Below are 26,676 nucleotides of genomic sequence, written 5' to 3'. Positions count from 1 at the left end.
ATGTAATTTTATTACCGTTTTTTATCGTGTGACTCATAAACAACGCCGTCCTCGCGAATGGTACCAGAGGGCATCGTTAGCGTACGAAGTGTTAGTAAGCACATGAAGGTGTGAGCCCCGTGGACGGGAGCTCCCGCTAGCAGCCTGGATTTTCGAGCGCTTTTCGCTCCAAAGACACCTCGTGCTACTCGTGCAATTCGGATGGATCAACCAAGGTACAGGAGAGTGGAAAGTGAGGCACGAAGAAGTAGGACAATATTTTGAGATCATCGAACGCGTGTTTTGGAATAAAGGAAGCTACAAGACTCTGCCTGGCAGCCGCCAATGCCGGCATGAGCAAATATTGTCGCCTTTCTCACTGGTCGTTCGTTCTCCGTCTCGTCGTACCGGGTTGTGGTTGGGACTCGTGCTCGCAACATGTAAGGTGATTGAATTTCCTAACGATGCCACACCGTCGATGGTGGGACCAGCCGCAGCTGATCATCATCAGGGAAAGCTTTCACGAGCACCTCGGACGAATGATGGAAAATAAGCGAAAAATGGTTGGACGAATGGACCTAATGTTGCTCCGTCCTCGTCAGCCACAGCCACGGCAAAGTGTCGATGATAATCTGTCAAATTACAGACAAGCGTAGCGGGTAACATGTGGCGCAATGTAGCTGCTGCTGCTAGCTGCCAATCCATTCTTCATCGCTTATGCAAAACGCGATGGCGTACATGGGTGAAGCGGTGACACACAGCGGTCAGACGCGTCCGTGTGAACGGTGTGGAAGTCACATTTCGGGGGCTAAATTTATCCTCACATGGCACGGCGGGTACACTTGCTTAGGCGTAGAATCTGGTAGCCATTTATCAAAACCTGCCCTCGTCTGTATCCGGGGCCATTTCCGTGGAAAGTATTGTTTTGAATTATCCATCTAGAAGTCGGACAAAAAAAAGCATTTTACAGCGCAATAATCCCCCCACTGTTCTTTGTGCTCGTTTGAATATTTTAATCAGCGTATTCCACTTTTGGGAAAAAAGTTATGATTTGTTTTGTACGTAAAAGTATAAAAATAACATGAAAAGGTACCTTTGTGCTGATTTTTTACTTAATGCTCTTATAAAACAGAACATTTTACAACTCCATCGGAACTATTTGCCAGGTTGTCTGTTGTTTGCTGTTGTTCCTCTATTGAACGTAAACACATTTTCGATTCAACAAACATCGTACGTGCTCCGATGTGATAATGCTACAAACTACAGTAAACTCTAAAGCTTTACACGCTTTCCCCGTACACCGATAGTGAGTTGGGATCTAACGACGGAAGAACACAGACAAGACAATGGAACACGCCAAAGTGACGGTTTGAAAGTAAACAGAGAGAAAAATCTAAACAAGACTCAGCGCGTTCGACGCACCATAAAATGTATCGCAAAATCACCAAACTCGCAAGCTAGATGCTGTATTTTATTAGCACAACCTTACGAACATGAAACTAACCACACACACAGCAGGAGAACTGCTTATAAAATTTTAATCTGCAAATCTGTAAGAAAATCAGTGAGCGAATGGTAATTTTGTCTCTGTCCCCAAAACACGATATTCATGTTTTCGTTATGTTCTTCAAATAAGCAACATATAGGGGGGGGGGCATATTCTTCAAAAGGGCGTGCAGTAATTTATAAAAGATACAATCATTAGTGATAACAATAATATCCTGAATTAATCCATCTATCCTCTATCTTTCGGCATTTCACTAAATGAGCGTGCTGATATGATGATCTAACCACGATTTAATCATTAATTGCATACTTTCAGGAGTCGAAAGAGGTTTTTCATAATGCTGTCAGTGCTGTCTATTTTACACCTTGACACACTTTAACCAACGACAAAATTCAGTTATGCATTTTTGTTCCCGAACTCCATATCCTGACGATCTTTTAAGCGTGGATGTTATCCTATCGCATAAATATTTAATCACTCAAAATTAAATTAATTTCACAGAAGTGCATCGACAAATTAATGGTCAGAAGCCACTTTCAAGGGGAATGTGTTCAATAAGAGCTAACCATCTTCACCGCCATCCGTTACCAGTCAATATCATCTCCATCACAAAACCGGTAATGATATACTTTAGTGCTGAAAGTGAGATCTCCACCGAAGTCATACACACATTAAATTAATTGTATTGGTCAGCAAAAAAAAGGACACTCACAATCGGTTAAATTCACTGGTTGGGAAAACAGAAGTATACATTTGAGCGAAAACAAATACAAACATACCAGAAACCAGAAGAAAGCAGATAAGAGATCAAATAAAAATGATTTTTTTAAAGCATTACCAATAAAAAAACGCCCGTAATTAAGTGCATCGGTCAATTTGGGTTCTCGCGATAGTCATTCTAAAAGGATTCAATCGTGCTTGTACACGTGCCAATCGAATGCGGCACTCTTTTACCGACTGCTGGTTATTTAAGCGCAATGAAAAACCCCAACACATCGTACACTACACGCCACACGAGTGACTAATGAGCGAATCAAGGGTAATTATGAATTATTCCCATAACAATTAAATAAACATGATTAAATCTCGGTTTAATGATGATAAACCGTCGCATAAACAGGCACATTCAAAAAGCCAAAACTCGTGTACACCTTTGCGATCGCGTGCGAGATCCATAAACACACGGAAGGATTGCTTATATGCTAATGCAGCAAGTGGCCGTACATTATCGAGTGCTCAAAATCTGCTTTACAATAATAAACCATCAGTGAGCAGTGAGCAGGTGTGAAGGGCGAGAGGTTGGATTTGGACAACCACCTAAACATATCTTATCTTGCGGGCATGAATGCATGACACTAACCCCACTGCAAAAGGCTTCTTAATCATCATTGCCATCAACATCATTATGCTGGTGTTGCATTGCACCTTCCCTTCCGCCACGTAACGAGCACTGATTGCATTTTCACAGCACAAAAAGGAACAGTTGGGGCCAGGAAGCAAATGAAGAGAAAAGAGCAAAATTAACTGTTGATAAATTGTTCTCGAGAATAGTTTTCTGGACCATTCGGCTTGTGACCAGTTCCATTTCGGACTGCACTTAAGGGTGAAAAACTGTTTCCTACTGTACACCAGCGCAAGAAGCAAGAAGTGAGTGAAGTTGTGTTTTCTCTGTTTAAAATCGTTCCGTTAACAAGCAGAAACTTGCACTCGGCGTGCTCCATCTTGTGGTTTCACACTGGCTAAGGACAGTTGACCATACTTTCGTTCGCTTGATTGTGAGTGATCATTTGTTTCATTTCGAAATTTCAACAATTCCGACAATTCAACGCCCCGCTACACTGCACTGATCATCCCCAGTTGCCCATTAGCCTTGATGAACCACACCCTCTGGCGCAGTTTGCCTTACTACGGGCAAAAAAAACACTCCCTTTCAACAACCTTAACAAATCAACAAACGCCACTACACTGTTCTCCTCTTTTCACTCGCACTCGTTCGATCACGATCCACGACTATAAACTTTGACTTTTCGGCTACCGCTCTCTGGGTTCGGAACGGATACCCTGTAGCAAATTCCTTACAGCCTTGTCCTATTTTGCAGCTATTCTTTTGCATTGACCTCGAAAACGAGCCGTTTGACCGTCTTTTACAAAACTTTACACCTACACCCTCCGTTTTACATCACTCTCGACTTTGCAACTGAAGAAACGAAAACCGAAGTAAGTTTTTTCTCAGAAAAAACTTTTCCATTCAACGCTTCCTGCAGATGAGGATGAATTTGGGTGTATGTGTGTGTAAAATCATTGTCCAAACGAGCCCCCCGGGCTCCAGAGTGTGTGTTTGCTGATTTTATTCTCTCGAAAACACTAGCAACAGCGCACGCAAGCAAACAGGCTTCGCCTTTTATCCGACCCATAGTCGTTAATTTCAATTTGACGTCTATGAATATTTAACGCAAAACTAAATTGATTTCATTATCTACCACCGACACTGCCTCCGCCCGGGGGGGCGCTAACGTACGCTCGAACAAATCAATAATAAATGCAAAGCTCAACAACAAATTGACAGTAACGTGTACGAGGCTCCTTTTGCGGAAGGACCGCCGGGTGGACGCTTATCGGCACAAGCTCCCCGGGCAAGGGGGCGGCAACTTCAACCAGCCCTTCAGGTGAAGGGTTTATTGGTTCTTCATTATTCATATGTTTGTACAATGGCACCACAAACGAGACCATTCCAAATGCCTATTCCAAGTGTGCCTATTGGTTGGCAAATCTCCCATACCGTTCCTCCCATTATCTACCGCATGTAATCGCATCCAACAGTGGCTAACTTATCTGCTTGTGGTGAGAAAATGGAACAAGATTTACACCCTGAGATAATACGCACTCATCCTGCCACATCACAGCCAACCTCCTCTGCACCGCGCACCAGGCGCCTCCATCAAACTGAAAGCACCAGGCGCCTCCATCAAACTGAAAGCACCAGGCGCCTCCATCAAACTGATCGTCTTTGCGAAAGCACATTGGCTTCATTCGTTTTCCGAGTACGGCTTTCCGGTAGCGCACCGCAGAGGCATGAAATGAAAGAATCCTACATTCAATTTATTGCAATATTTTGCATATCATTATGGCGGCAATGGTCCGGCTTCGGGGGCCAGTTTGCTCACACACACCATTCCGTGCTACGGCTTGTTTTTGTTTTCGCTCTTCTGCTGCCCAATTTACGTCACGGATGATGGAGCAGTTTCCCATGCTTCTGTGCTTATTTTCACTCACTCCATCATTCGATCTCTGTCGCACTGGGAGAAGAGAAAAAAACAACCGATATTGTCCCCCGAACCCCACAACGCACCATTAAAGTAGTAGAGTAGAAGCAGGAATGTGATACTCATTCTTCTGTCAACGGGCACCGGTGAGAGGACACTGAAACCCCCAAAATGGAAATGAACCGGAGACGTGCAGCAGCACAAATCATCAAAAGGCACAACTGAAAGCGTCGTAAGCGTAAGCCGTGATGAGATGGACAAAAAAAAACAGTGGAGAATGTTCGTCTCTACTTTCACGGCCAGTTGGTGGCTTCAAATGTCAAGGACGTTGGGTATCATTGTTGGCCGTATCATCGCCACAGTGTCTCCCGGAGCGGACACGGAAGGATGCCCGATACTTATCTTCATTCAGTGCTTTATTATTTCACTCATCTCGCACTTCCTGCTCCTTACCATCTGCTCGGTGGCGTGTGTACTTGAACATTCTCGTTTTTATTTTCCTTATGGTCACTTATCTAATCACAATCTCCAGCGCGTGAAAGCAAACGTTCTTTTTGTGTTTATTGTTCGGCTGCTCGAAGCGGCTCGTAGCTAAAGTAGACGCTGCCGCCTGCTCGATGTTTTGGTGTTTGATCCCGTCAATCACTCTATTAATCTCACCATCAGCCGGTAGCAGGTAGGCCCTTTAGATCGCCTATCGTCCGCCCGCCTGACGATCCTTATGTCTAATGTACGGTGAAATGGATGAGTGAATGGATTCATCTTCCGCCAGTTATTCCAACCATACACTTCCGGTACGATGAGCGGATCCCAGCGACTACCCCCAGCCCCGACCCGCTGCAGGAAGTCAATTTTAAGCTTGATGGCGTTGCGGATGGCCACGTTGACGATCATCTCGGTGCAGTACGGTGCTGGGCTTCGGTACCGTGCTCGGTCGCACGCTCACCAACGGGGCCGGTTTTGCTGGTTCGTCTACATTTCGGTAGAAGCGGTGCTTATCGTTCAACTGACTGTAATAGTCCTCGAAACTGCCAAGCGGTTGCTAGGGAAACGGACGTTGACAGGATAATTGAATGATACGATTCGTGAGTACTTCGCGAAACCGATTAGGCACAAAACGAAGCGGCACTGATTTTGTCGAGCGCTTTCAAATAGACGACCAACTCACCGTTGCAAACGACTCGCCAGATGCACCACCACCACCCGTGGACGGTATCCAGCCACCGCTCCAGCTACTGCCCGTTCCAACGCTGCCGACAATGTCGCTACCGTACGACCCCGGTACGGTGTGGGCCGATGGATAATTGTGCCCATTACCGACAGCTGCAACGAATCGTATCAAATTACCCTCTGCGAAACGCCTAAAGGTATGCAATGGCTGCGTTACAAGCGACCCTTACCTGCATGGTAGCTTACAAAATCTTGAGGTAATCGCTGAGGCCATCCACCGTCCAACTTCAGTGGATGATAGTGTTTGTACGACGAGTTCGGCACCGTCCCAACGTGCGGTTTCTTCTTTTTGTAGTCAAAATTGAACAAAGCGTAGTTCGGCAACCGGAACTCCTTCAGGATCGGTGCCTTCGGGACGGAATAGTGCGGCTGCCGATGGTGGGGATGATCATGCAGCAACAATTTGTCACCGGCGTGCGGAATCAGGTACGTCGTCTCGACCGTTGCCAGCGCATTGTGACTGTACGCTCCCTCCGGTGAGATGTACCGATTATCCGGCGTTTGGACGACACGGAACGTTGGCCGTGCCGTGCGATGCTGATGCGGAAACACCTGGTACTGGCGCTGCTCGAGCAGTACCCCGTCCGGTACAGCAATGCCATCCTTCTGCAGCCGGTTCAGCGCCAAACGATCGGTTAAAAATGCAGAGTCCGGTATTTTGCCTCCAGCATGCGGTAGCACTTGCTCGCGAAAGAGCTGCCGTTTCTGCAACGAGAAAATCCCCAGATCACTTTTGTACTCTACATTGTAAGGAACACAATGCACCATGCTCACCCTGATTATGTGCGATAACGCGTAGTACTTGCTGAGCAAGATCGAGATTAGTATTATGTACAGCGAAACCTTCATCCTGTTATGTGAAGAAGATCCTCTATCGGTGGTCTGTAAATTCGAAATGAAACTCTTTTGCAGATTATTACATCATACACAATCCAGTGCGAAAAACATTCCCTCCCCGCCGTACGATGCTGTCGATACAGAAAATACATTTGCATGAAACCTTCTCTCAACGCTCAATTGCAACATACCAAAGGTCCAAACCCAAAATGCATTCACCAATCCCAAGAATCAAGACAATAGCTTGTTTGGTATTGAACGCCCACGGTGACTTTTCACAGTATCTGGTGGAACAGTGAACCCCCTTAGCCACAAAACAACCAACCCGTACTTCGGATACGGGAACGTAATTAAACCGAATGAAAATCAGGATTTTGGTCATTCACTTCTTTTGTTTCACTGCTCAAAATGCTCACACTGATGTATCCGATGTGTTACCCGCAAATGATCTTCCTTAAGCTCATGCTCATGAACCCTTCGCTCGATCTGGTTCCCTTTCCCGATTTGCGGTCTCACACTTTTAACCCCACATCCTGCAACGTGAGAACCGGTAAGGATATTATTCATCCACCCAGTTCGGGCAGCCCTGCGTGGCACTGCAACACTGAATCCCGGCCGGACTGATTCGGCACGGCCAATGGGGCAATTTTGTGCCGGCTTTCGGACGGTTTCGGAAAATTGAAATTCAATGCATAACGCACGTGTTCGGTGTGTGTGTGAGCAAAAGTTTTGTTTCGTACGAAACTTGCTCAACCGCAACGGCTTCAATGCGTACCACTTCCCTTTCGAGCGGTGCCAGCTGTTGTTGTTCGGTCGACATTTGTTATAATGAGGCCGAAACTTATTCATGGTACCAAACCGGCAAGCGTCCGAGAATCTTCCTACAAACTCCAAAGCACTCCCCGGAGCATCAGCACCTACGCTAAGGAAAATATCATCCGCATTGATTTATTATTCTCACTTTATCATATGTTTATCCGATTATAGATACCAGATTCGCCTTGGACAATCCACATTTGTCACACACACACACATACACACAAACACAGATAAATACACGTACACCAGATTGGCCACCTTTCACCAGTTTCGGAACTACTGCGCTTCCCAGGTTCCTCCCAATCGTTTCCCAACCGAAACTCAATCGAATCGATTTCAGGCATCTCTGATGAACTTTCAGCAACGTTTGGCAGTATTCTGATACTCCTGGGCAAACCCCTAGAGGAGATCATCATCGCTTCTACCGATGCTTGGAGAATGGCCGGAATCGAAGCACCGAAGTATTCATGTGTGGCTACGCACAAACAATAACCCCAGTGTTTGTGTGTGAGTGTGTATCGGTTGCAATTCAGTCAGGTACCAAGAAAAGTATCATGGAAAACCTCCAAAGAGTTCCATGCATGGTAAATGCAATTGATATCTCGAACGACCGCTTCGCTCGGAGCCTCGGAACTCGAACGTGTAAGACTGGCATTGTGGTCATGCACTATATTGCTTGATGGTATGGCAGACGAATCCTCGCTACTGAATTGCTGATGGAATGTGCTTTATGGAATAAAGCATTTCAATGAAATTGCAATGATTTCGTGGCTTTTGCTTGATGGAAACATTTAGCAAAATGTGTACCAATTACACTCGGCCCTAATGAAACCCGGTATTTGCAGTAACGAAGTACATTCACTCAAACTAATGCTATTCGTGCAGCAACTGCTTCTTTATCGTCCCCGATAAAGCCTACCAAGCTAATTTCATTCCAATGAATTAATTTATCATAAACGATTATGCCCGTCCATAGCGAATGTTTGTGCCATTTTATGCACGTCAACACTCACGGAGCACAAATCATCTTGCGATGTGATATTTGCCACAAATGCTAAATTTCATTGAGATGAAGAACGGTGCTTAGCATCGACTACCTGTATTGAATAAATACCTCGGTACGATGGACAGACGCCACATGGCGCTCTATATAGTTCAACATGATCCTGAAGACTCTCGACTAGAGATGAGAACAACTACTATTTTAGTGAGTCAACTCAAAGTGAATGAGTCGTTATTACGGGTAAGTTCGTTTAACGATTCATTTCTGAGTCATAAAAAAAACTTTTCACTCAAATAATGCTTTAAATAGAAGAAAGCATAAAAAATAAGAAAAAATAAAAAAAATTCTAAAAACTCGAAACTTTCCTAAGGGGTTAGCCTTGGTTTTTTTGGGGAAATTTAGCAAAATTTTAAAAATTGATTTTTTTTATGCGAATTGGTTGCAATAAGTTTCTTTTCACTCAAATAATGCTTTAAATAGAAGAAAGCATAAAAAATAAGAAAAAAATTACAAAAATCTGAAAACCCGAAAATTTCCTAAGGGGTTAGCCTTGGTTTTTTTTTTGGAAATTTAGCAAAATTTTAAAAATTGAGTTTTTTGATGCGAATTGGTTGCAATAAGTTTCTTTTCACTCAAATAATGCTTTAAATAGAAGAAAGCATTAAAAATAAGAAAAAAATAAAAAAAATCTGAAAACCCGAAAATTTCCTAAGGGGTTAGCCTTGGTTTTTTTTGGGGAAATTTAGCAAAATTTTAAAAATTGATTTATTTTGATGCGAATTGGTTGCAATAAGTTTCTTTTCACTCAAATAATGCTTTAAATAGAAGAAAGCATAAAAAATACGAAAAAAATAAAAAAATTCTGAAAACCCGAAAATTTCCTGAGGGGTTAACCTTGGTTTTTTTGGGAAATTTAGCAAAATTTTAAAAATTGATTTATTTTGATGCGAATTGGTTGCAATAAGTTTCGTTTCACTCAAATAATGCTCTAAATAGAAGAAAGCATAAAAAATAAGAAAAAAATAAAAAAAATCTAAAAACCCGAAAATTTCCTAAGGGGTTAGCCTTGGTTTTTTTTTGGGAAATTTAGCAAAATTTTAAAAATTGATTTATTTTGATGTTAATTGATTGAAATAAGTTTTTTTTCACTCAAATAATGCTTTAAATAGAAGAAAGCATAAAAACTAAGAAAAAAATAAAAAAAAATCTAAAAACTTGAAAATTTCCTAAGGGGTTAGCCTTGTTTTTTTTTGGGAAATTTAGCAAAATTTTCAAAATTGATTTATTTTGATGCGAATTGGTTGCAATAAGATTCTTTTCACTCAAATAATGCTTTAAATAGAAGAAAGCATAAAAAATAAGAAAAAAATAAAAAAATCTGAAACCCGAAAATTTCCTAAGGGGTTAGCCTTGGTTTTTTTTTTGGGGCAATTTAGCAAAATTTTAAAAACTGGTTTATTTTGATGCGAATTGGTTGCAATATGTTTCTTTTCACTCAAATAATGCTTCAAATAGAAGAAAGCATAAAAAAAAGAAAAAAATAAAAAAAATCTGAAAACCCGAAAATTTCCTAAGGAGTTAGCCTTGGTTTTTTTTGGGAAATTTAGCAAAAATTTAAAAATTGATTTATTTTGATGCGAATTGGTTGAAATAAATTTCTTTTCACTAAAATAATGCTTTAAATAAAAAACAGAATTCGACTCACCACGGCTACATGCTTACACTCGTGAGTGAGTAGGTGAAAAAAGAGTCGCTAAAACTCCTCGTGATGAGTGAACGAAACAACGTTTCAATACAACGTTTCAACTCACAATCTCACTCTTACTCACTTTGCACATCTCTACTCTTGACTCTCATAATGGTACGGTCAATTAAAGGCAACTCTATCTTCAGTGGAGAATCCTAGAACACTGCTGGACATGATGTCTTTGTGCATGAGGTTTTTCCAATTTCCTCTCGGAGAAATTTTTAATTTAAACAAAGCACACAAGCGAAAGCACGCTGACAAATGTAAATCTACCCATTTTGCGTCGTCTACAACCCACCTAGGATTGTTTCACGTACCCCGGTGCACTAGAACCCTTTAAATGATGCCTTCAGCTTTTCGGCGTGTGAAAAGAATCCTTTCTGTTCTGCCAAGAAAGGATTCCCGTACAGGGTTTTCGTCCAGCGGCAAGTCTGTCCCCCGAAGGAAGCCGAATAAATAAAGATGTCTTTGTTTTCTTTTCACTCTCCGCACATTTACCGAACAGCCCGAACTCAACGTGGTGGGTTACTTTTGTTGTCTTTTGTTATTGTTACGCTTGCTGTTGATGATTCTTCACAGCCAAACGCCATACTTCCGTTTCCGCTCGGTCACCTTTTGCCAGCTCTGCCGGGTGGAATTGGAACGGTGGCAACCGTAAGAAGAGCTTTGTTTTCCCCGTGTACGCAAGGACAAAACAAACCACCCACATAAACATCCTCGACAGTTCTAGCTTCCTTCCTCACGGAACCGCTCCGGACCGGCATTGGTCAAGGGACGGCAAAATGGGTTGGACGCTACAGTGAAAGGACACCCGTTCTCAAGGAACCGAATCCGATGCTAACACACCACTCGGATGAGGGAAAGCTAGTGAAAAGTGGCAACAAAAACCTTTTTTTCCTCTGCGATAGCAGATTGTTGACTGAATGGCTGAATGGTACTTGCCCGAGGCAATACAGAAGTGTGTGGGACAGGGTTGGTGGCAAAGTAATGGCGCAAAGAAGCACCATGATTCGAGGCGCTAGTGGGAATAGACGAGAAGAAAGCTAAATAATAATGAAACAACAACATGGAAGAAAATTAAAGGGATAAAAAGGAAACCCAAGTGCCATTGTGTTACGGCGTCGTGTCACCCGAAGCAGGTATCTTTTTTCAAAGGTAACCGAGTCCCATCCTGACCTCCACCGGTTGGGAAGCAGACTTCGAGTTTACAGCACCAGGATAGATGAGTTACATTGACCGCATCCCATCCCATCCCTGCACACTCTAAGCCAGCGAGCCAATCTTAGTGCCAAACGGGAGTGAGACAGAGAGAGAGAGAGAGAGAGGGAGAGATAGAGAGAGATAGATTGTAAAAACTAACACCAAAGAAACCGGTGTTAAATCTACGATGGTAAATAGTGGTAACCAGGGTGAATAAAGCATCTCCAGTGCCAAACAAACAAACGAATACTGGACGAAAGGAGGGAAAGGGAACCACACTGGGTGGCCCAACCCACCGAGCATGATGAAAAATGACAAAGGAATAGAAAGTAATAATTGAAGTCATACAAAATAGAAACAAATGCTGTGCTGTATGAATACGTCCAAGACTCGCCGGGAAACCCTTTTGCGATTTCATTGCACTTCGTTGCACAGCTTCTTCAAGCAACAGTCCGCAGAATATCCGGATCCGCTCCTGACGACCGTTTCGGACGAACCAGCTCAACAGCTTTCTGCTTTCATATATATTTTCTCGAAAGCTTCGTCCTGCACTGCCGGCAAAACTGGACGCCAAGGGTGATTCAGTATTCCGATGGTATTTCACGACAAAACCATCATGGATCTTACCCGTTACCGGATGAAACACCTGTAAGATCTCACGGCTTCATTCACTCCATCCAAGCATCACCAAAGCAATGTTCTACTTCTGTCTATTCTTTGCCCCCGAAAAGCGGTTCGTTATGGCTGTTCGGTTTTGTTTAGACGTTGAACAACCAGAAACTTGAACCCTCATCACGGCGAGGACACGTTTCTCTTTACTCAAAGAAATGGATGCGAGGTGCGAAAAATTATTGCACAAGCAAATCCCAACCCCCCATTCCCGATGGTCAGCTTCGTTCGGTCGTCCATCGCACCCAGACGACACTTTAACGGTCTGTGACGAGTGTTTGTCGAGGATTTGAAGGATTGTCCCTTGAAAGCCTCGACGTCTTATAATGTACTAGATTGCAGCTTCTACTGTACAACTTCCAACTTCGGTTGGTACACTCTGTCTCGAGCATGTGTGAGGTCAATGAAAAATTTACACTCCATCTGAGCAAATGACAGCTCTTCCAAAATGCCTCCCAGTATGCTAGTACCATTAGACGTACGGTTAATAATAAATACGGGTTTTTGGAAACTTTCATGTGAGCTTTTTGGTGCCATAAATAGCGCACAAAGAGGTATTTTGATTGATAGCTCGGTTCAGAATATCTGAGTAGTGTAAGCAACACATTAGCAACAGGTTTGATAACTTATCTGGTAGAAAATGGCTACGTTTTTCCTCCTAGATAAGTTATTTTTTCATAAAGGATAGTTAAGCCTACTTTGTAATAATACAAAAAAACACTGTCTTCTAGCAAAGTTCCGGCCATTCTGCTCTTGAAGTACTAACAAGTGACGGCATGTTCACCGCTACTATCAGACTTTATGTCGATCAATTAGCCAGCACTCAGCAAAAATTGCCGACGATAGTGGTTCCACCCTAACGGTCCAGCCACTGGTACAGTAACATTCCCAAAAATAGAAAACGTCACAGAATGTTTGCAAAAATACCACAAAACCGCATCGTACCCCAAAAACCGGACTGGATTGTCTCGATGTCCGACCGTAATCAAGCAAAGATGAAGCAATCCAGCAAACGCAGCTGATACCGAAGCTGTTGCAGGATTTTGATGAACTCGTACGCGGTCGACATTCAACGAAAAGACGATGACGACGACGACGACGACGACACATTCCATTCCAGTGCCAGTGTCTGTGTCAGCAAACCGTCGCACGTCGAATCTTTTTCGACAACTCCCACAGCAACGGGTCCACTCGAGATCGACAGTGCCGTCGTGTAGAAACCACGGTCAATTATTCATTAGCCACATTGTGTCCACTCGTAGGAGACGACTCCCTGCAACAGTGCGGACACACTGGATGCCGCGCAAGGCAGCAATCGTCCTGCTGGACTCGACGTGAAACAATTTGCACCGGAACCGGGGCCATATGGAATGAAGTGCTCTTAGCTGCGAGGTGAAATACGAAGGTGGCTATTCGTTCCAAGTGAACTTTTTCGGTAGTGCGCTCCTGCTACAAAAATACCGGCCATCATTAGTCTTCATTAGTTCTCACTCGTGAATTCCTTGTGTACGAAGAGTGGCTCTAAAGAGTCCCGAGTTGCGCCCACTTTTCGGTGCATTACCGGTGCCTGTCCATGGTGCGGAGAAAAATTCCTTGCACTGTAAATGCTTGCACCCTTTTTTTCTCCTTTCATCGCCACTCATTTCAATGCGTTTTTAGCACTCCACAATTCACGGTAGCTAATTTTATGACATGCTTTATTCATTATTTTTATCATACCGGAACACTTTCCGCACACGAAACCGGCATCTGAACCTATTCGCTCATTATTACCACACTCTCGATAACGGTTATAAAACGATTGTAGAAAATGCTCGCTCACATTCTAAGGGCCCACAATAAACAATTAATTTACACTCCAACAGATCCAACGATCTCTGTTTGACTAAATTAATTCCATTCCTTTTTACAGGGCAACCCTACATACTTCATCTCCTGGCCGCAGTACTAAAACACAACCCCGCCCCCGCCCCCCCCAAAACGGTTGTGTCCATTTCCATCCAAACGCGAAGAAAGTGCTCAAATTTACGATAATTGATAATTTTAAAACAATAAAAATTAACTTCAGCCTTCACACCGTGCACGACGGCAACTGTAGCAAGCTTCCGACACAACGTGACCGAACGCTCGGAATCCACTAAAATCGACGCACACTCGGATGGAAACCCCCCCGGGTTGGTGGCAACAACAATATCGAAATTAATATTCATGAGCAGAACGTTATTTTCAACCGTACTATATTTCTTTACAATGTTCTCCCTCGTCTTGTGCGATGTGCGGCCAGACGTTCGCTGCTCGAGGATCGGCCCGAACGACACTACGGGGCGAGCCAGTTTTGTGATGAAATGTACGGATCTGGCACCTACGGCTAGCGGGAAGAAAAATACGCTCAAAACCGGTAAAGTCAAACCACGATCCCATTTTCCTTCGGTTTGGTTTTGGTCCAAGGGGAAAGGGCGAATATCTTGCCAGGGCAGGAAAACTTCCTTTTCCACATCACTAACGGCCGTGTGCTCATAGTTTGCTGCTTCTTACAACTATCTTTCCCTTTAGCCGAAACGAAAAGCCATTCGTTCACGACCGTGTGGCCAACCGTGTTCCATGGTGGACGCCCCAAAAGCTCGCCGTGCCATGCGAGTCCCGAGCACCATATCACTTCTCTGCCGGCTGCGGTGTTCACCAGGGCTCTGGTTTAGTCGTTAAGTGTTATTGGAGTTTAAAACAGTTTTGCTTTTATTTATTTAAAAAATGCTCCTTCTTCTGCTGCCGGCCATTTTCACCTGGCCGCTGGATGTGTTTGCTGGAATCGAAGGCAGCGCAAAAGAATCTGGCTGCATCAGAACACAGTGCAGAAGTGGCAGTACCTGATTTCAGCATGATAGCGCCAATAAATTTCTCCGGAACGAGCACTTACACAGTAGCGGGCAGCACCAGGCACCGGAGAGTGAATGCTGAACAAAAACGGCCTGTACCGGGAGTGAAACGGAGCAAAAAAAAACTCGGCAACATCCACATCCGATCCGAGCTCCATCCCGCATGTGTTCCCTTTCGCTGTGAAACGGTTTTAGTGCCGCCGATGGGAAAATATTTATAGAGATATAATTTTCCTCCGATGATTATCTCCTCCCGACCGACGAATCGGCGCCAGATCTTTCGTTAAGTCCATCATGGGTACTATGAATCACTATCACTTTTAGTCGTTTTTTTTTCTTTGTGCTGGCACTCTGTAATCGTAACTTTCCCTATGAAAACTACGGTACTGACGAACGGCTGCTGTGAGACTATGGGACGTGACCATATAAATACGCACGGATTAACTTATTAGGATTTGGAACGGTTCAACAAATAAAGACTGCGTTCACTTCTCGGCAGTTGGCCGACACAGCAGAATGATAGGTCAATTCATTAGCCCTTGTCCAAGATAGATTTAGTGTGATGTTGCTTCATGGAAGAGTCGATTCTTTTCCACAAAAGTGACAATTTCTTTGAAGACATTCATGGCACAACGTCTACTCTACAAAACGTTTTACTGTTAGCCGTGAATAGATTTATATTAATTACAGCTTAAGTTTCTATTTTCAGCAAATTATCACAAACGAAACAACGTTTACAAAATCTTCTTATCGAAAGGTCAATTTAATTAACATAACCAGAGATACGGGAGCACTGGAATCGCCATACCGCACCGGGCTCAAAAGGTATAAGCTTTCAAACCTATAATGTGGCCACCGTGTCTGATCCGACCAGGGCTTTCAATACCCTGAAACGCAATCGCACGTACATACACGCTGGCTGATCAAACAGGTTCAAGTGCACAATCGCATCAACAAAGTTGCTCGTCCCGCAGCAAAATCTCCAAGACCGGTGCGATGCAATCGATGAAGCGATGCGTCAAACACACTTCAAGAGACGTCCATCGACGCCACACTGTGGCATACCTTTCCAAATGCGCTAATGCGACGCGGACGCGGCTGATAATCAATTCGCCGTGTTTGCGTAACAGCACTAACCTACGCTCAATTGCTTACTGTGCTACACACGGTGCGGTGCGGTCAAGTTGCAACTAACCCTGGATAGGATTAAGTGCCATGAAATGATACGGGCGGACGTTAGTGTGAATTCCCGAAACTCTCCAGCCCGATGCTATCAGAACCTCGACGACACGGACCAGGAATAATCGATTCACTAATTATATTACGAAAACATTTACTTCTCAAAATTACTCAATTTGATTTAACATTGCGATAACACAAGATTTGTTTGGCATGTTCCAAATTCGACACGTCATAAAAATTCTGCCACTAACCAACTATAATATACAACTTCGATATATCTACAACTCCATCTTAACGCAATAACTTCACATTTTCCAAATGAGCTTTAGCTCGGTCTTTTTTGTCTCCAAATTTCTCTTTTCCTCTCAAATTCTGCCAATTCTGGCACAGAGAAATAGAACGAGTTCGATCCTAATGATGTCCCACACTGGGGGAGGAGAAAAAGAAACGAAAACTAAACAACTACGTTCCAGTATGCATCTTCCCGGCCCTTGTTCCACTCAAAAGCTCATCTGTTTTCACATCATGTTTATCATCGATACGGATCATTAATCGTTCTCTGTCGCTTCCGTTTGGCTCCCGTCTCCCGGTTCTGCAGCTTCCCGCTAGAGTCCCAATATTAGACCCATCCTTAACACACAGTCTTTCCCGCTAGCCATGCTTCTGTGTAGGTGGAAAATCTACATGAAAACGAATGCCCATTCAGCCCGGTAGAGATATTGACACCGATTGCTCATTTGTTACGAATTTTCGGGCGGTCGATAAACTTTTATGGACCAAACGGCTATCTCGTCCAGCACCGGACTCGGTGTTCTTTTCTGGATGCTGGACCGAGCTGCTGCTTGGACAGAAGAACGGAAAAAACACGTTTTCAAGGGGCCCACAACCCGCAAAACCGAAACGCTCCAAGTCGTACACCGCACACCGGACAGTAAAAACCCATTGGCCATATAAATTGAAGCCCCGATTGATATCCATCGACATTCGCATCTGCGCTGGCAGGCACGAACTCGTTGCAAGGAACTTGCGTTGGGACAGGTTCGATTAATCGATGACATCACTGTCGAAGTTGTTCCCGATTTGTTGTAACTTTGTTCCCCCATTTGGCTTAGCAAAAGTATTTCCAATCTAATCCACATTACATTTCTAAGCCACTTCGAGCCTGCTGGCAGCTAGCTTTGGTCATAACGCACGCACGTCTGTCGCAAAACGTGTTCCGTTGACGTAAGCTCACCATTTGCACTGTGCCACGTATTCCAGAAGAACCGAATTAGCCACTCCGATAGACACATCAAGGCATTAGCGCTTACGTTTTGTGGTAAATCACATTAAAAGCTTCAATGCCACCATCTTTAATGTGTGGGCAATAGCTCGCACGGCCGGACACCACGCGGTAGGAAAAAAACGGGGTCTTCTGCTGCTCAAATTAAAGACATCATTTACGCCCGCTCGCTGCACTTTGATGTACGATCATTAAGCCTCGGCGCTTCATATTTCCCAACCGAAACGGCAATGTGCAATCATTTTCCAACCAAAAACCTACCTTCGTCGCGAAACAACCCGTCGAGAGAAGCAGTGATGTAAAATGGGTTTAACGGTAGTTCACAAACGTTTTGTCATCTTTTCATTAATGAAGATCACAGCTCCTATCTCATTACGGTTTTGTTTTTCATCTCCTCCGTTCTGGCAAAAAAATTTGCATTCAAAATCCATCTTACACACCGTCGAACCCACGCAGATAAGCATCGTGTATTACAGAACGGTTTGAACCAGAAACCCCTCGCAACTGAAGCTGGAAGCCGTGTGTACAGAGAAATCCAACAACACAAAACAATCCCAGGGCAAAACAACACGGCAAATGAAAAACGAATCCGTCAATGGTGCAGCCACCCGGGCGGGAGACCAATACGCCGAAAGCTCATCGGAAAGCTGCCGACCGTCACCGTGGCAACGCGTGTGCCATACACGTACGCGTTTTTTTTCAATTTGACAGAATGATGAATGGCAGCCCGGGAACGGGGCAAACGGGAGCCCGAACAGCTATTGCAGCATCATCCCGCGCCCGAAGCTCATCTGCGTCTTCAGCCATCGGCGCTATTTTCCGATCATCTTCGGGCGCTTTCCGCCACCGCCCCAAAACTCGCTCGCGAGCCATTTATCAACGCGCACACGTCACGAAATGGTAGTTAGCTGCTAATAAATTTCCATCTCCCATTTGGAAATGAGATTATAATACCCCCACGTGGGACACTGCCAGTTTCGGTTGCGTTTTTTTTTTTTGACTATTCCCAACCGTCTCGAATCGAACGGAAAGCGAAGTTCCACATACCTTTTAGATAATAATTTAATATTTACCATCGTTCGTTACAGTCGCATCATTACATTTGTATCAATGCACCCGGTTTACGATTCAGCAACAGAGCAGAGATGTTTGCCACACCACGAACTTATCAATCCACCTGTTTCCAGCGATAACGGTGAGACATCAGTTTGCCGCACACGAGGGAAGGGGCAAAACCATTGGCGATCGGTTTGCAAAAGTGCCTTCGTGGTTTTTGTGGTGCCCAACGTGCCCAACAATGTGCCCCGATGCCCCGTAGTGTCTGAAGCCGTCACCGTCGCCGCGAGAAAAACAAACGAACGCACGCGCTCACTTGCGGTACCGGGCGAAATCACACCCATAAATTTCCACCGGCTTAGCCGTGGCGGATTAAAATTGAATTTATGAAATTCGTGTTACGCCGCACGTTACAATCATCGACTGTTGAATTTGTGGGTGCGGCTAGGTAGGTGTGTGTGTGTGTGTGCGTGTGTCCTCAAGCGGAAGTGGCTAAAGTCTTGTATATAATGTGTGTGTGTGTGTCTGTGTGTGTTTATACGAAAGCTTCCGGATTCCTTTTCCACGCGTTTGCATCCAACAGCTTCCGTGCCCGGATACCGATCCACAGGATGATGATGAACGATTTTGGTGGTGGCTTCGTAAGGCTCACCGACTGGGGCTGAACCGACTGCCAGCATCCACTCTGAAGGGTCGAACTTTATGAACTGTAAATTACTAGTGCCACATGGCAGCTTTACAGTGAAAGCGCCATAATATCCGTTCGCACTCATTGAGACGACACACACACACTTTTCTCTGTGTTTATATCCCACCCCCTCCACCCCCTCCACCCCTAACACACACACACACAAAGCCGATAATAAGTCGCGGTCGCGTTCGTCGCCAAATCGTTGCTCGACGTTGCTAAATTATTTACAACCAAGGACGCAACTGCCTGTAACTCCCTGTAGTACTCCCATCCACCGGTAAGCCACCGTCCAGGAAAGCACATACGTCGTGTGACATACTCTCCAATCAACCCGCTGCATGCCAGTTTGCTCATAAATCCTTCCAACCACAATCCGCTCGTTGATGGCGTGGGCTGTTTGCCGAGCGATGATTGAGCGTTCTAGCGCTCTGTCTGTCAATTTCGTGCTAAATCCCATTCATTTGGTTCACCACGAACGCGGGTGTGTGTGTGGGTGGGTGTGTGATTTTTTTTCCATTCCGGCGACGAACTTAATCGATGGGTTAACCTCGCATCAATTTCAATACTGATGTTGAACAGGCATTTTGTAGAAATATTACAGAACGCACGTATCTATTTATTGGTAAACTGTATAGCAATATTCGGAAAACTTAAAACTTGGCGCCTAAAACTATGCAAATAGCGTACAGTGGATTATAGCAAGTAAGATTTTACAGCTTAAAAGGATAACTGTGGAGGCGAGCGAACGATCGTACAAAACCCTTGGCTTAGGTAACACCAATCGAAAAATTCCAGCAAACGATATCTTGTTATAGCATCGTTTTTAATTTTTCTCACCTTTTTTTTGCTACAAATTTCTGCCATCGAGAAATTGATTGCTCGTCCAGGGAACTGATATTGACAACTGCGTCAAAATATGTCACTTTTTCCTTTAGAAAACCGCAACTCCCCAACAACACCTTCAATGGTTTTGTTCCATTTCGTTTCGAAACCGTTCCATCAAACGTCTAATCGGAAATGTAAAAAAAAACACACAAACGCCATACATAACATTGCCTGCATTGCAACAGTTTGCATCGTCACATCGTTTGTCCTCGGGGCGGGTGCAAAAGTTTTCCAAAGGGAAATCCAATAAAAATTGCACCGTTTCTTCCTTCATTGCTCGCCCCCTCCGATCGATTTACAGGTAAAGGCAATCGATTCTTACCCTGCAACCCTGGTTTCCTACTGGGTTCCGTACGGTAACCGTGTTCGGTCGCCTGCACGTGCAAATCACATCAACCTATGCACACGCAATCAAATGTCCAAGCTTAATTGCTGGCGAAGGAAAACGTGCGCTTGGTCAGTGTGTGAGAGAAAAGCGCTGACCTGTCCAGTCTGTCACCTTCTAACCGCAAACATTACACGGTGACAATCGCGTTCGGTGGCGATCCTTTTCCGTTCAAAATGACACGTTTCAGCGCAGAGCATCCATGTCCTGGCGGATGATCTTTCCGGATTGGTATGAACGGTTGGAGATGCGAACCACCACCGTATGTGGTCAACACATACGCTCTCACACACACATCGTGGTCATGCACCGTGGCCAAAGGCAAACCTCGGAAATATGCAGATTGGTGCGCGAGCGTTTCGACGGGAGTGTTCTGAGAAGGTTCACGTTTGTCCAACAAGTTTGGGATATGGGTTAAACATGGCGTATTGATTTCCTGACGCACAGCAACAATTGCCCTTGCTCTCCTTACCAATCATTAACGATTCGTCATTTATTGTGCTATTAGAAACAATTTCAACCACCAGACATAACATCCATTATGGAATTGGTGTATCATTTCAGGGTCAGTGTTTCAATCACTTTATGTAGAAGCGTGACGTCCGCAGGCGTCGGATTCAAAGAACCCGCTCCAAATATGCGCAAATTTGTGTTTATTGTGCCAGTCCGTTGCCTACCAACCGCGTGACGTTTGCAAGATGGAAATTGAAATTGGTGAAAAGCGTAACATTTCCAAATGCACCCTTAATGAACAGCTTCAGATCTTTTGAACCAAAGTGATTTTTTTTCTGTTTAGTGGTTTTGTACCATTTTTTATACCTTTGCGTTGGAAATGGAAAATCGTTTCAAGCCACGGTTGCTACTTACGACGGATTTTATTCAATACAAAAATTCTCCAGTTTTCAATGCCCTCAAAGTTATGTCTCATCTTTGAACAGTTGTTTTGTACAAAAAGGGAGCTGTTTCCACGAACTGTACTTTCCATCATCACGAAAGATTTTCATTCGAACAGCATTAGGCCCATTTCTTATGCCATGTTGCTCAAGGCAGGTCCTTTGATAAAGTGATGTAATAGCCTAAATATGTCTAAAATTGACCATTTCTACTCAATGGTCCGATTAGGTGAATTGTAGGCCATGGTTATCGCTCTGGGCAACAGATAGGAATTGGTATTTGGTTTCACATGCATGCGTAAGCAATTTGGACAAAACATTATTTCGCGTCATATATAGAACCAGACTGAAGTCAGCAGACTTTCCTTAATATTTACCTTACTATTTACCCTCCATAAATCACAACAACTTGAGCAAGTTACTGAAAATCTTCTTATCCCTTGATATAATCTAGCCCATAAAAACGGAGTTTGCTCGTCCGCTGCTCACCGTGCACCACAAGCATTAAATTATCAATTAAAATTTAATTACTCATTACAATCTTTAACGGTCACCCTTTAACACAGATTGGTCGCCGAAAAGCCGGAACGACCGCTTACCAGTTGACATAGTGACAGCTTCTACCACGAAATCAGCGCTCGGCACCAAAAAACCCTCGACAGGCGTTAATTTAACCTTTCCAATTAACTTTACCTCCTGTGCGCCGCGACGCGAAATGTTTACAAATCCCTTTTCATCTATTTTTATGATGCTCGCGCTATGAGAACTCACCGTTGAAACTAAACGTGTTCAGCCGTGCTTGGAACCGTGTGCTTTTGCATTAATCTAATGAATCTTCAGTTGGGGTGCGTTGAACACCTTGAAGACGGTCCGGATAAGGAGATGAAAGTAGAAAGTAGCGGCAAATGGAGCATTTAACGCCAAGCTCGGTTTTGATGTAACCTCGTTAGTCAACTATTTTATGTTCAAATGTCCACGCCAACCCTTTTCCATCTCGATCGATTTCGATTTCATTGTTCAATTAACATTAAACTTTTGCGAATTCTTTTCTCCAAATTTATACATCATATTTTTGCTGCCCTACTGGCTTAGTTTCGACATTAATTTTAAAGGCGTTTATAAACCTTTAAACTTCCAACCCATGGCAAACAGTTCCTCAAGGCTGACAGCAGCACATCAATAGTCTGTACATTATTCTGCAGAATTCATCTACTAATTGCATTCATCAACTGTTTCCTTATTGTCCGTACAGTGCGTTTGCGTAACAGACCATCCAAGATCGGCTCTTATCTAGACCATCGGCAACAATCGGTTCGATGCGAGGAAGGAGTGCTTTAAATGAAACAGAAAATCAATATCAATCCATTCTGCAGTTCCCGTGGCACTTGAACCTTGCCACAAATCCAGACGAATGCTTCTAATCGAATTAAACTTCCTTTCCGTCCAGCGAATACCATTCGTTTAGCTGGGAAAAGGGGCGAATATTTCAACATTTGCCGGTAGTAGAATTTTTTTATATTCGCTCCGTTGTCTAATCCAATCTGAAGGACGGGATCAACGGGATGTACCAAGGATGCACTACACACAAACACAAACACAAAAAAAACAAATGCACCGTGCCACGAGAGGCTAAAGCAGTGAGTGCAAAAACGCACAATCAAACGCCGTCCGCTGCCGTCCGGGCTGAAGAAGAGATACGATGGAAACTCGAGTTGAGTCATTCTCAGAACAAAAACAAACAAGTAGAACAAACGTACCGCGTTCAAATAAAACCGATGCAACAAATTCAAGCTGCGATGCATTTGCGATGGATGCTGGAATGTCTTAGAACGGGGCTGGGGGGGCAGCAATCATAAAAATTTAAATTGAATGAATCCTCTTCACAATTTCTTTTCTGATACTCTTGCACCGCATGGACCTCCTGCTTCGTTCGCTAAGCAATTGTAACGAACGATCGGTATGTTACTATTTCATCATTTCGCTGCGTTCCACGTTTGTCTCATCGCGTAAAGCAAGAGATACTCTAGGGGCAATTTTAAGAATTGCTTCACGTTTTTTGCAGAACAGTTTCAAACTTTTATGGACTTTTTTTTGTTTTTTGCTCCCATTTTCTTTACCCACCATCGCACAGTGAAATGCAAACTCAGCTAATGAAAGGCGAAAGTTTGTACCATGGTTCAACCTTGAAAACTCAAAACGGGAAAGATGAGTTCATTTGTTACGTTTATCTACGCAGTGTCCAACGATGACTCTGCATCACTACCACCCAAAAATTGACCCACCTCAATGCACCAAAGTCTCTTTTACTCGCGCAAACACACGTCGTTGTTCCATAACCATAAAATTTGCTTTTTTTCCCCCCGACGTAAGTGTTTCGATAACAATCCCAACGGTGGCACATTAACGAACAGCCGCTTCAACGCGATGGATAAAAACTAAAACGCAAACGCAGTAACGACAACCGCTCGTCAAGGTTTTGGGCGCCGTGCTGCATATAATATTTGTGTTATTTTCTTTCTTCGCGTTGGCCGATTTCCTTCCCGTCTGCCTGCGGTGTATGGTCGCCAGAAGTTATCTGCCTTTTTACCCGTGTGAGCACACATTAGCATAATTTCGTAAACATTAAAACGAACGCAACCGGCTACGGTGTACGCATTGCCACTGAATGCCAGTAGCCCGAGCGACAAAAGATGGATGCGATACGCCGGTCCAAGGAAAACCGCCAAATTTATGGCCACCATCACCAACCGGTGGCAGCACCGAGTGAGCGTGATTGTGTGAAACCCTGATACACCATTAAACGGCACCGTGAAACAATAGATCACATGGGGCATATGAGTGAGAAAATTAACAGCACCCGTGGGGATGGTTTGCTCCGTAGTGAAATTAAGCAATTTAACGACGGTAGTGTGTAAAATGCGATTTTTCTTTTCGTAGCTTAACGTTCTAAACGATCGTTACCCTACGAGCTCCCGATTGCGTAAATTCCCTCGCGCAAGTTACAGGGCCGTGGTTTGTTTTCCCGTTTGTCTTGTGGATGTTAAACCCAGTTCCAGATGATCGATTGCTAGACACCATTCTACAAAGTACAATCTCCTTTCATCTACACGAATTAGCTGCCATCAGAGCACGATCGAGCCGCTGCGGACTGATCATGACGATGATTCGAGGTGTAATCGATTTTAAAAGTTACTCCAAGAGCTAATCCACTGTACCCGTGGCTGGCAGAAGCTATACTACGTAGCGAATAATAGCCCCTGTTGCGAAAGATAGCGTACAATAAGCTATTAAGGTGCAGATCACTAGGCGGCTGCTGCTGCGAAAACGGGAATGTATTTACTTAAGCCAATCGAGCGCTTTAATCCACCTCAAATTCTTGCCATCAGCTGCACGGCATCAGAAACATTGCGAAAGTAGAAAAAATCACAAAACACTCCCACCTTTCGGTTGCCTTTCACCGATAAGCTTAACAGGGGCACGTTCAAGTCAACACCTATTTGCTTCCCGAGATTACAATCAACTGCTCACAAATGCGCCGAGCGCCAAACGGGAGCGTCAGTGTTGGAATGATTTATTAAATCTCATCACACCTTCAGCTTCGCGCACTGACGGTCTCTCTCTACCCAGCAACGATCGTTATCCACTCACTATTGAATTTTGGTACAGATGATTTCCGGCGGCCCGTTGATAACAGCGTGATCGTTTCAGCTAAACATTTGCACCTGTTCTGGAACGGTATGGTTCGCTTATGCCACTAAGACTGTTCGCGTCTATGCTGTCGTTTTTTCACTTTTCACGTACATCAATCACCCACACCGAATGCTTTGTGCGGTTTGCTTAATGATCCTTATCGTGAGATTCATCAATCGCCATGCACGGGCACGGTTCACGTAAACACTGTCACTATTCCTTTAAGAAAGACCCACCGAACGATCACCGCTTCCGACAGTTTTCAAATGCAATCGAAATAAGGAACCAAAGACTTCAACGCAGGATCAAGCGACGAACACGATCGACACGAAACGAACGCTATGTCGAAGGTTCAAACACCAAATAACGCCATTATTCGTAGTGTGGTTGAATTTTATGAAAAACAACCCCAAAACGAGACCTCAGCTGTGTCGCTGCCTCCGACCCCCTGGTTCCATGTCGGGTGTCGCACGGACCGTTTGAATCTTCACCAATTGTACCCCCGGCGGGGGTTCCGTGCGCTTTGGCCCGTTGCAGTCTCGTGCGATCGCTGTTTGTTCCGTCTGCATTAAGCTTCTCTTTCACTCATTCCCTTTCCGTACCGATGTTTCTTTATCCGCATCGAACGACATCATCATCAGCAGCAGCCAAACAGGCCAAATGAAGAAACGGTGCGCTCTTTCTCTGTTTCTCTAATTCACGGTTGCACGTGCTCACCCGCAGCAGCTCATCGGAACGCGCTTCGTCTGTGTACTTACGCTTTGCCGTTTTTAACCACCAGAGAGAGAGATTGTAGTTTGTTGCCACCGCTGGCCAAACTGCGCACAATTCCTGGCGTACCCATGGAAGAAGGGTTGATTGCATTCAGTTACGGCTCGCGTGCTTGGAAGCTACGAATGTACCCGCGCATCTTCGTCGAACCGCAATCCCGCACGAGTACAGTACAAGTGAGCGGGTGAAGAGTTCATCTCCCACTACTGCTACTCCACCGCGAAACAGCTTGTCGAGGAACTGTACTAGTCGTGTGAACTACATTTGATCATGAGCCTACATTATGCGGGCTCGGAAACACTTGGGACAGAATAGAATCACCTTCAACGATCGCGTTGCTGTGAGCGTTTTGTTGTTTCACATGTCTGCTCTAGCGAGAAACAAGTGTATCAATCGTGTACGGTCTACCACACACACAAAAAGAGCCATTAATCATTAGAGAGGGAACCGTTAACACTTTCAGCTGGCTTAAGACACACTTCTTAAATGAGATCAATGTTTATTAGCATTTAGACCCCGATGCGGCCAGTAAATGGATAATTGTATTTTGCACATTACTTTATTATGCAAACAGATAGCTCGGCGCGGCATCTTCATAATTGCGCTTTTACCTCGCACACATTACGATTAACCATAATTGTATAAATATTATTTTTAAATTAATCATTTAAGAGCTTAAATTATCCTACCAATCGTTCAAGGTTTTTGCAATTA

At 44.2% G+C, this 26,676-nt stretch overlaps 1 protein-coding gene across 1 annotated transcript; it reads right to left on the bottom strand.

Annotated features, from left to right (window-relative positions):
* Positions 1-5,218: 5,218 nt before the first annotated feature.
* LOC125760714 (uncharacterized) lies at positions 5,219-26,427 on the bottom strand. The gene is made up of 5 exons (XM_049421112.1): positions 25,150-26,427; positions 6,754-6,861; positions 6,150-6,684; positions 5,918-6,072; positions 5,219-5,791 (listed from the first exon to the last, which is right to left on the bottom strand). The coding sequence occupies exons 2-5, from the start codon at positions 6,826-6,828 to the stop codon at positions 5,603-5,605; spliced, it is 954 nt and encodes a 317-aa protein (XP_049277069.1). The 5' UTR covers positions 6,829-6,861; positions 25,150-26,427; the 3' UTR covers positions 5,219-5,602.
* Positions 26,428-26,676: the final 249 nt, after the last annotated feature.

This window comes from Anopheles funestus, chromosome 2RL (genome assembly GCF_943734845.2).
Source record: "Anopheles funestus chromosome 2RL, idAnoFuneDA-416_04, whole genome shotgun sequence".
NCBI lineage: Eukaryota > Metazoa > Arthropoda > Insecta > Diptera > Culicidae > Anopheles > Anopheles funestus.
The sequence above is the reverse complement of the archived record's forward strand: the minus strand, read 5'-3'. Positions and strand labels throughout refer to the sequence as shown.